At 42.0% G+C, this 10,000-nt stretch overlaps 1 protein-coding gene across 1 annotated transcript in view; it reads right to left on the bottom strand.

The window, feature by feature from the left end:
- LOC138028502 (von Willebrand factor A domain-containing protein 8-like) overlaps window positions 1-10,000 on the bottom strand; it is a 38,598-nt gene that overhangs the window by 2,241 nt on the left and 26,357 nt on the right. The window contains exons 25-35 of the mRNA XM_068876058.1: window positions 9,745-9,861; window positions 8,957-9,009; window positions 8,479-8,631; window positions 7,299-7,450; window positions 6,173-6,284; window positions 5,151-5,289; window positions 3,128-3,934; window positions 1,821-2,040; window positions 1,437-1,656; window positions 1,211-1,264; window positions 1-147 (exon numbers count right to left, since the gene is read on the bottom strand). The exon at window positions 1-147 is cut by the window's left edge and continues 65 nt beyond it. Coding sequence (XP_068732159.1) covers window positions 1-147; window positions 1,211-1,264; window positions 1,437-1,656; window positions 1,821-2,040; window positions 3,128-3,934; window positions 5,151-5,289; window positions 6,173-6,284; window positions 7,299-7,450; window positions 8,479-8,631; window positions 8,957-9,009; window positions 9,745-9,861 — 2,174 coding nt within the window. The remainder of the gene's footprint in view (window positions 148-1,210; window positions 1,265-1,436; window positions 1,657-1,820; window positions 2,041-3,127; window positions 3,935-5,150; window positions 5,290-6,172; window positions 6,285-7,298; window positions 7,451-8,478; window positions 8,632-8,956; window positions 9,010-9,744; window positions 9,862-10,000) is intronic.

The raw sequence follows: 10,000 nt of genomic DNA, 5'->3' as shown, positions 1-10,000 counted from the left end.
CTTCTCCTCATCAGATAGCTGGTGTACGTCATGTCCCGCGTCCAAGCGATATGGGCCGCCTTTGCCTCCCAACCCTGCTGTATCCCGGCCCCCGGTTCCCCCAGCCCAAGTGTTACCTCCTACATGTGGAGCGTTATTGGGATCCACCTTAAATGCATTGAAAACAGGTAATACGGAAAATGACGATCAACGTGAATTGATCAATTAATTATTTTATCACGCAGGAAGGAAGACCGAGAATCCGGTGTTGATCGAAGGGTCGGTAGCGCATTCTGGAGATTGATATAAGCGAATCCTAAAACCGACAAATAAGGCGACTTAAGGACGGTGCCTACTAATTCAAAGGTAGTTTTGCGCGGTTTACTGGATATGCGGGAAAAGCAGATCTTAACCGGGGTTATTGAAATCCAAAAAGAAAATTGGGAGTAACCGCGCATTTTTCGAAACCGGAGATAAGCGCCGGCCAGATGGGCCTTTCAGTAAAAGAGACCTCACTTTTTTTACGCATTTTTCGAAGATAATTAATTGACAATATTTGTAATAAGCTTTAAAATACAAAGCAATGTACATGGCGTTCTTTTCCAAACTAATTATCTCGGAAATATGCGTGGTTACCCCAAATTTTCTTTGTGGATACCTCAGAGCACTTGCTAAGTTCCGCTTTCCCTGAATAATTTTAAGCCGCGCAAACATACCTCTGCATTAATAAGCACCACCCATACGAAATTCGAGTATCTCGAGATGCGCAGAACGTATGCACAATAACAATAGTAGGCACCGTCCTTAATCAAAGAGAATCAGGGCTAGCACAGTGGTAAAGCACTCGCCTTACCACCCAACTGTAACCTGAATTCAGCTCTCGAACTCAAAGTCACATGTGGGTTGAGTTTGTTGCTTCTCTGCGTTACACCGAGAAGTTGTTTTCCGCGTACTCGTTGATTTCGTGAGATGTGATTTGATCTACAGTCTGCCCAATAAGCGCAGTCAGTACAACACGTGTGCTAAAGTCAAAAGCTTATTATCACCATTATCATTTGTTGTTATTAAACTGTGCATCTGGCATTCGATCAACACCTTTGCTGTTGCCTTATCCAATTCAAGTCTACGGCCCTGATTGGTCAATTTGCAAAATAAGTATGGAGGGTATCTAAAAAATAAATGAATTTTACAGTCCAAAATAAAACAAAAGAAGCACAAGATCATCTCTTACCCAGCCATGTTTTGGACTGGTGAAGTAGTCTACACTTTCTCTAGAGTAATTTACATAACAACAAAAAGATTGGACACCAAACACGATATCTGGGACAAATGAGAGTATACTAAAAACTGCGTATGGAGTACCACTGAAAATCAGTTTAATTGTTTCCTCTTTGATTCTCAGTTCCGTCTATATTTTATACCAATTACATTAACGCATACAGCATAGATTCTCTCACTTGTAAGGGTCCCTGATAGTCCTCGCCAATAAGTCCCTTCCACTTCTCCAAAGAGCGTACAAGATTTGCCACCCCAGTCTCCCATAATCGCAGGCGGCCCCCGGCGTCAACTGTCACAATTCCTTCGTACGTTGTTGGCGCCATTACTAGCGGTTTTCCCCCCAAACGTGCGTACAGTGATAGATCATGACGGCCTGGGAACGGAATGTAACGTACTGACCTGAAAGCGGGAAGACAAACACATCAGACAAAAGAATGTGCGTATATGTAAGGTACTGGTTGAGCCATGAGGGACGGCAAACTGGTGCACAATGCGTAACAGAAGCTCGACTTGTTGGTCTTCTTTATGAGGGTAAATCTTGAAAATCGAATTGATAAATCTACCTTCTTCCAACATCGGCCACCTCCAGGTATCCCAATGGACTTCGCGTCTTTAACTGCCGAGGATCCTCGTCTTCTGACTGCTTGTTGGTCATTTGATCATCTTCCTTAGGTATCATGGAGCCCGGGACCAGACGAACAACCTGAGCAGTGGCGGGTAGACAAAGAGGGAGAACTGTATCCTCAGTGATAAGTTTGTCTAAGGGCAGAGCTCCTTGGCGTTCTGAAAATGACGAAAAAACGCGAAATATGTCACTGCCGGTTAAACACACCAGTGGTTGTTGTTGGTTTTGTAACAGAGATCTTAAATCAATGATGAAATGGTATATGAAATGAATCATATATGAACTGCGGATATGAAATCAAGTAAAGCTTTGATCTTCGCAGTTATGAACGCAATTTCTGCAATTGCGTAGAGAAGCCTGAAAAATTCAGGACTTCAACGGGGTTTGAACCCGTGACCTCGCGATTCCGGTGCAACGCTCTAACCAACTGAGTTATGAAGCCACTGACGTTGGGAGCTGGTCATTTATTTGTGGGTTCTAATGGTCCCGTGAGGAATGAATCAATGATGAAATGGTATATGAAATGAATCATATATGACCAGCTCCCAACGTCAGTGGCTTCATAGCTCAGTTGGTTAGAGCGTCACACCGGAATCACGAGGTCACAGGTTTAAGCCCCGTTGAAGTCCTGAATTTTTCAGGCTTCTCTACGCAATTGCAGAAATTGCATAACTGCGAAGATCATGGCTTTACTTGATTTCATATCCGCAGTTCATATATGATTCATTTCATATACCATTTCATCATTGATTCATTCCTCACGGGACCATTAGGACCCACAAATGACCAGCTCCCAACGTCAGTGGCTTCATAGCTCAGTTGGTTAGAGCGTCGCACCGGTATCGCGAGGTCACGGGTTCAAACCCCGTTGAAGTCCTGAATTTTTCAGGCTTCTCTACGCAATTGCAAAAATTGCTTTCATAACTGCGAAGATCATAGCTTTACTTGAGAGATCTTAAATGTTGGACACGGCACGTCACTGTTTTTTATTCTAAGCATGTGCACTTTTAATTTCGACCACTAAACCTACTGGGCATGCTCACAACGGGGAAATCTCGGTCGTACTCCAATCTAAAGTTCCTAAAGTCGAGCAAAACGAAATTTCAAGTTTTTTTCAATCGCTGTCTATTTTTTACTGTTTCAAGAAGTTTTGTTGTACGTTTTGCGGCTCAGGGGAAAAATTATTGAACGAGGGTTAATCTAGTCTGCTAATAAAGGAGTCCAAAAGCTGTATTTTTTATTTACCCGATTCTCTGATTTCGTTGTTTTTTTCCCTTTTAAATGAGTGGAAACTGACAGGGGACTTCTCAATCAATTGATCGGGTCGAGCCACAGCTATCGTCGCGTAATCTCGGGAGCCAACCACTAATCGATTACTTTTTGATCGCCTCTCTTCTCCAAAGTTCAAGGAAACGGCCTCAGGAGGTAAGCTCTGGGTTGATATCGATCTCCAATGCTCGGTTTCCTCTACGCCAATGCTGTTACTTTCAATCGTGTGTAACACACACGGAACGGGAGCTTCTGAGTATGGTTTGTTGAGTAGGTACTTCCGGTCGCTCCCAGTCTCACAGACGAGCCAAAGGTCACGTGAGAATGGGTGAAACCTTCCAATTATAAACGGCAAAGTTATATTCTGAGTCGTTCCGTCCACTAAATCTACTACGTCCATTTTATTGCTGTCTTCTTGGTAAATAATGACTATGTTTTCGTGAGCAAATTCTGAACTCATCACAAATCTTCCCTTTTCAACCGAAAAATGGCGCGTCAGTTTTTCTTTGGTGTTGTCAACTAAGGACTTGAAGTTCAAAGTTTGCAACTCTTTTTTTGAAGGGTTCAAGAGATGCAGCGAATTTGAGTCCTGATCGTGAATAAGCACTTGACCCTGAAGATCTCCTCCCAGCGCGGCGATTTTAAGCTGAGGAACTGCGTAAAACGACGTGGGAAACAGATCAAACAAATCCACACACAATACTGTATCCTGATTGGACTGTTGTGAATACAGCGATACAGGATTAAATGACAAGACGTGAATCCAGTCTCCTTTGTTACCTCCTAGAAAAAAAACCAAACCAAGAAAGTTGTGATTACTTAAATGCCTTAAAACAATGACCATTACGTACTAGTTTGAACAGACACTTGCGTGGTTGACCCATACTGAGGTGTACACATCCTTTTAAAGAACAGACCAGCAGGTCCTATAGTTGTTCAAAGGTCGTTTAACGTTGTCCGCTGGATAAGTAACTATCCAACAGTCTCTGTCTGTGCAAAGACTTAAGTACTTGTTCGCGTAACTGTGAACCATGCATACTCCAAGCACATCTAAGAAAAGGCGTGTTCGAAAACCTAAGTCAATTTTTAACGCGAAGTATATTTTACACTCTGGATAGTGACTTATCCATTGGATAAAGTTATCCGGCTTTGGAAGACCTGGAGCCAGCTGGAAAGAAGTCGCAATTAGTTGGGGTTTACTTCGAAATAAATAAGGGCACTTGTTGGTATAACGATCATAAAACTGAGCAATGGTGACAGTGAATAGGTTTATGATGGTATTGATGACGATAATGATAAGCTTGAACAACGACGACATCGCCGAGAACGAAAACTGCAAAAACAACGGCTCTTCTCCACGCTCAGCACATGCGTTTTACATTTTGGTACATTTCTCTTAGCCTCTGTCATCCTGACAACGATGTGAAATGACCAAATTTGAAGTTAGGGTTAGTAGTACATGTGCAGTACATGTGCACCTGACGATAAATTTTGAAATTTCTCTCCAAACCGGCGCCACACTGTTCCTGCAAATTTTGTTCCAATCTTGTATCCATACCGAACGACTTGCAATGATCCCGAAGTGAGTAGAGTGACGTGACATTGTATTTAAGTTCACATGTCGTTTTCAGAGCCATCGTTGTAGTCCTGACTTTAGTTCTCTAACGTCGATGATAAAGACAGTGAAAAATGCTATGAAATGACAAGCTGAAGGCCTCTGAGTTGCTGAGTTTAAAAGGCGCTTAGATGGAATAGGCCTTTTGCAACAAAAGATCACATGGTACAAAATCCGCCATGCTGGAAGGCAAGCTCATTATTATTCCCCCACTGGGACATTAAAACAAAGGTAAGTCAAGCTTGACTGGTTCAGGTCTCTTTGTTTTAATGTCCCAGTGGGGGAATAATAATGAGCTTGCTCTCCAGCATGGCGGATTTTGTACCACGCGATCGTTTGTTGCAAAAGGCCTATTAATAGCCAGGCTATATGAAAACGACTTACCAGGCCCAACCGCAACATTCATTACCACTCCTCCCTCGTGTATGGGTAGGTCCCAGTGCCCAACTTGTTCGGAGAAGCCATGAGAACGATCATTTAAACGTTCAATTTCTCTGGGAGTCACCGCAACAGTCACAGGACCCTAAAAGTAGAAATCAAAATCATAGATGGCGAGGATATTAACAATGCCTTCGTAGATATCACTGTAGAAGCATCAGCAAATAGTCAACTTGTGGACGCAATTCGCCCCCTCATTCTTCGTGAATAGGACTCCAAAAGAACAGAAGAAAAAAAAAAACAAAACAAAAAGGAACGCTTCAGTGTGTTAAGTATCTTTCTTAAGAGTCGTCATGTGGCTGGGTATTAAACAAGCCGAAATTGGAAATATCCACAGTTGGAGTCTCTTTTTTTCAGAGAGAGAAAACGACTACTTTGTCGAAAGCTGAAAGTTAGATTACAAAATGGAACTATGATCAAAAAATCACTTTTTTTTCCTTCAGATTTTGAAAGTGTGATTCCTTAACACTTGACTGGCAAAAGTTTGAGCTTTGATTTTTATCCAAAGGTTGTTTACTTTGAGTGCAAGTTTTGGGATTTCACGGTCCGCCATTACTCATATTCAAAACTGCAAGATTGGACCTCAGAGGGTTGGATCTAGGAAAAAGAGACGTCATTAACTCACTAGCGTAAAATTTCAGGGTGTAAACGCAGCTCATGATATATGCAAAACACGAGTTTAAAAGTCTGAAAGCCCGAAATTCCCGTGAATTGATGTTTTGGTCATCGTAGCACTTTAAATATCTTGACTTGATGATTGACGATAATTTAACACCAACTAAGAACTGCATAATGTCTAATAATGCACTTTGAACCGATCAGATTTCTACGCACTGTCGAGTTGAGTTGAGTTGAGTTGAGTGTTGCAGGTGATCGTCATGCAGAAGAATTAAATTGTGAGTAAACTGGAAACGTGTCTCGTTGTGCGTTTTCGACATACTTTGTACTAGAGACTGCTTGTGACTAACCCGAATCTTCAGTCTTCTTTCCTCAACAGGACAATTGATCCCCTCGCTAAACCCATTCTCATCACCAGTGATTTGCCAGGTGGAGACCAGGATTGGGGCAGGTAGAGGAAACCTGAGCATGACATTGAATCAACATAAAAGAAGTAATGATGCACCAAGTTTTGGAGTTTTGGGGTGAAATTAGTGTCTTTTTATAATCTTGTCTCTCCAAAGCTACAGGGCTGTGCTTATCCATGGTGCTTTTAAGTGTGCTCAACAAGAAGTGCTGTATTATATTTTGACTCGGCGGATGAAATCCTGGAGTTTGTCCATTCAAATGAAAAGTACTTAGGAGTTCTTCTCAACGAGGTTGTTTGAGTCCATGGATGAAAGTGTGATCTTTAAATGAAAGGCCTTTAAAGCTACTACGGAATACGTTCCTCTCGTGTAACTCTAATTATCCAAGTAAGTTTGATTTCTCGTGACTTCAAAGTGATTTACAGTTATGTGCTTAAATTACTTGGGACAGAAAGAAACCTCTGGTTGATCAAGGCCTCCTTTACTCCATTTGTTAAATAAGTAAAAACTTTACGGAAAAAAGGAGTGTTTCGCACAGAAGTTTCTCAAAGAAATGAACACAGTTAAGAGGCGTTGACAACAATCAGAGTTTTCTTTCTTTTATTTAAATAGCACAAATGGTTAAAATGACAATTTAATCCTATGGAAATTCGTACAAAAAAATGAAGATTACCACCCTAATAGCATTCTGCTATTATGTATTGACAGTGAGTGAGCTTCACAACCGGACCCCTAGAGGGTTAGGGTGGGGAAAAGATTGACGACCCGCCATAATCGAGTTCACTTCTCCCACCTATTTCAAAGCGAGACGCAGAACCAACCTCGTTCCTAGGGTCCTCTCGAGGAAGGAAGAGAGAGGACCCTGGGAACGAGGTTAGTGCAGAACTTTAACACATCATAAAAAAAAAACAAGGACTCGCTTTGAAGAGAATCAAATAAGTGCAGAAATTGTAAAATTTAGACTAAACATTCAATTTGTCCATGCTGGAAATATGCATGCTCGCTTCGCTAGTTTCCCTCACTCCATTCTGCACTTCCCAAGATGTTAGTTCGTCTCTCTCATTCTTACTCTTTGCAGAGCTTGATATTTCTGGTTGAAGCTCCCACAGGAATCCCATGCTTGTGGAGAACTTCCGTAACCACATCCTTTACTTCAGGGTGATACGAATCAAAGTCGAACACATTACGGACCACATTGGCCAAGCCCTCATTGGGAAATGCCTACAAAACAAAACAAAAAAGTCAACAGCGTATTGCGTGAAAAGAATCTGGTGGAATGACTAACCATGGGAATCCCAGGCACATTGTGCACCAAGAACTAAGCTTGTTTACTGTGATTCTTCCTTTGGTTCTGTAAACAAAACGTTTCATGCAGTGTTACCATTAGAATGAAAACTTCCGAGTTCTGCTATATAGAATAGCTTTTGGAGTGTAGTTCGAGGCAACTAACACTCCTCTTTTCATGATAACTTACAGTGCAACGCAACTTACCGTGGCCACCCAACAAACTTTCAGATTTGATAATTACGTGTAAATACGTCAACTAAACAATCCATGCAAAGGTGTTGAACTTACGTGTACAACTGTGTGAACTTTGCAAGGAGGAGTGACTCTCAATCAAATTCACACATCCAGATTAGCGGACAATTTCTAAAAAAACTTTGTTAGGTGGCCACGGTAAGGCGCGTCGCACTGTAAAGTTGTAGTTACTAAAATATTTTGCTTGCAATTCACGATCCATGAGTCATACACTGAAGTAGGAAAGTTGCAGTGCGTTACTGTACAGGTCGAAAAAAAAAAAAAAGGAGATGTCGTATCGCTTGGCAATCGAAAAGAGAAGAAAAGCATTCCACGACAAATCGAAACGAGCGCAGTATCGGAGCTGATAAAAAATTGATAAGACAAGGGCCAAACAAAACTGATCACCGAGTAGTTATGGCACTATGTATAGGTGGTTTGTAGCTCATCGCTAGAGACACAGATAATGCTGCCAAGACAACTAATGCCGAGAGACCTGTTGTTTTAGTTCACCAGCATGTAGACGATTACGTATCACGAAAAGTCACCAATTGTGATGTGTAAGATTTAAATAAATGCTACCAGATTACAGAAATAACGTAATCATTGTATCGCAAAAAGACAGATGTGCAGAAGCACACCAAAAGCTGAAGTGTACCAAAGTTGCCACTACTTTCGCAGTTGCACCAAAAACTCCTTGAGGTGTATTTCCTTTCAATTTTTATTCGTACCTGCAAATGCTTGACAACACTGACCACCTCCCGGGTGGAGTAGGGATATGAGATCAAGCCCTGATCAGCTCGGGATCGCAATTCACCAAACGCATTCACCAGTTTATGAAGGAGCTCCTCAGAGACATTTGGACCGTACTGACGTAACATCGACTAAAAAAAAGCGAAAAAAAGAACATTAACCGTGACGACCAACAGCTTCAAGACTACATTGATGACATTTCATCCTCCCCAGCCTCCGATGAAAAAATCCTTAGAGGGGTACGATGGTTCTGGCTGACTTGTCAGTACGGATGGAACCACTGAGAGTTACCTCTATGTCGAACAACCATGGCACATGTTAGGCGGGGCGGGGAAATGAGGAATTCGGTGCGAAAGCATTGGGATTTCCTTTAAGAACCTTTACATTGGAACGTCTGTCAATTGAGCTACCTCTCGGAACAGAAAATGTTTGTATTGATGGGCAAAGGCCACTAACCATTTCAGACTCAAAGTCGGGATTATCCACAGCATGACAGCTGAATATATCACCTGACGATTAAAAAAACAGCGACAGCGATTAAAAAAACGGCGAAGTCACTTCTAGGGTGGTGTCAATTGAGGAGGAAAGTCTGCCATTTCCTCACCCCTCTTCCTACCGTGACATTGTCAGCTCTCAGTTGATAAGAGATTAAAGCAATAGCTACACTATACATTGAAGTAAAAGAGGAGGTGAACTTGGGGACCTCTAGAGCTCCCAGCTACGGTTTAAACGACGTAAACTTCTCAAGCGCGAAAAAAAAAAGAAAAAGAAAAAAAAAAAAGAAGCAACTTATGGGAATCGGGGTGGCTTCGTGGTTATCAAACGCACCTCCGAACTCTGGGATCCAGGTTCAACTCTGGCCTCGGCCAGCATGTGGGCAGAGTTTCAGTCGATCTCAACCTGACTCGAGGGTTTTTCTCCGGGTACTCCGGTTTTCCTCCCTCATCAAAACCGACTCTAGATCAATAACGTATAACATCCGGGCGGACACCCTCGTATAGAGATAACCACTGGTATCTCTCCCTTTCATTGTACTGAATGAATAAAGTTGGTATTACTATTTCTGTGGAGCGGTCTTTTGTACCGAACCCTTGTGTTCCTACTTTTGAATCATCGTGCGGGACTCCTCGTGCGGGACTACTTTCAGCTACTGAACACTCTCATCTCACTTTGATCAAGATTCCTTAAAAAATGTAAAACATTTTCTCAAGTCTTTGTTTCTCTTGGGCAAAGGGTATTCTTACCAAGCGATCCAAAAAAGTCATTCCCCAAGAATGGGAATCCAGGTCGATTTGCGAGGACAATCATTCGAAAATCAGGGTGAGCTCGAATAACATTCTCAGACTGTGGAGTTTCATCGCCTACCAAGATGAAAACATTACCAATAAATACATTATGTTAAAGAGTGGATGTTTCGTATGCTTCAACATACATCTCCAGAAGTGATAATTTTCTTGGCTAGCAAAGCACAACCTACACTGTACTCTGAAAAATGAATAG

This window comes from Montipora capricornis, chromosome 13, assembly GCF_036669925.1.
Source record: "Montipora capricornis isolate CH-2021 chromosome 13, ASM3666992v2, whole genome shotgun sequence".
NCBI classification, from domain to species: Eukaryota; Metazoa; Cnidaria; class Anthozoa; order Scleractinia; family Acroporidae; genus Montipora; species Montipora capricornis.
The sequence above is the reverse complement of the archived record's forward strand: the minus strand, read 5'-3'. Positions and strand labels throughout refer to the sequence as shown.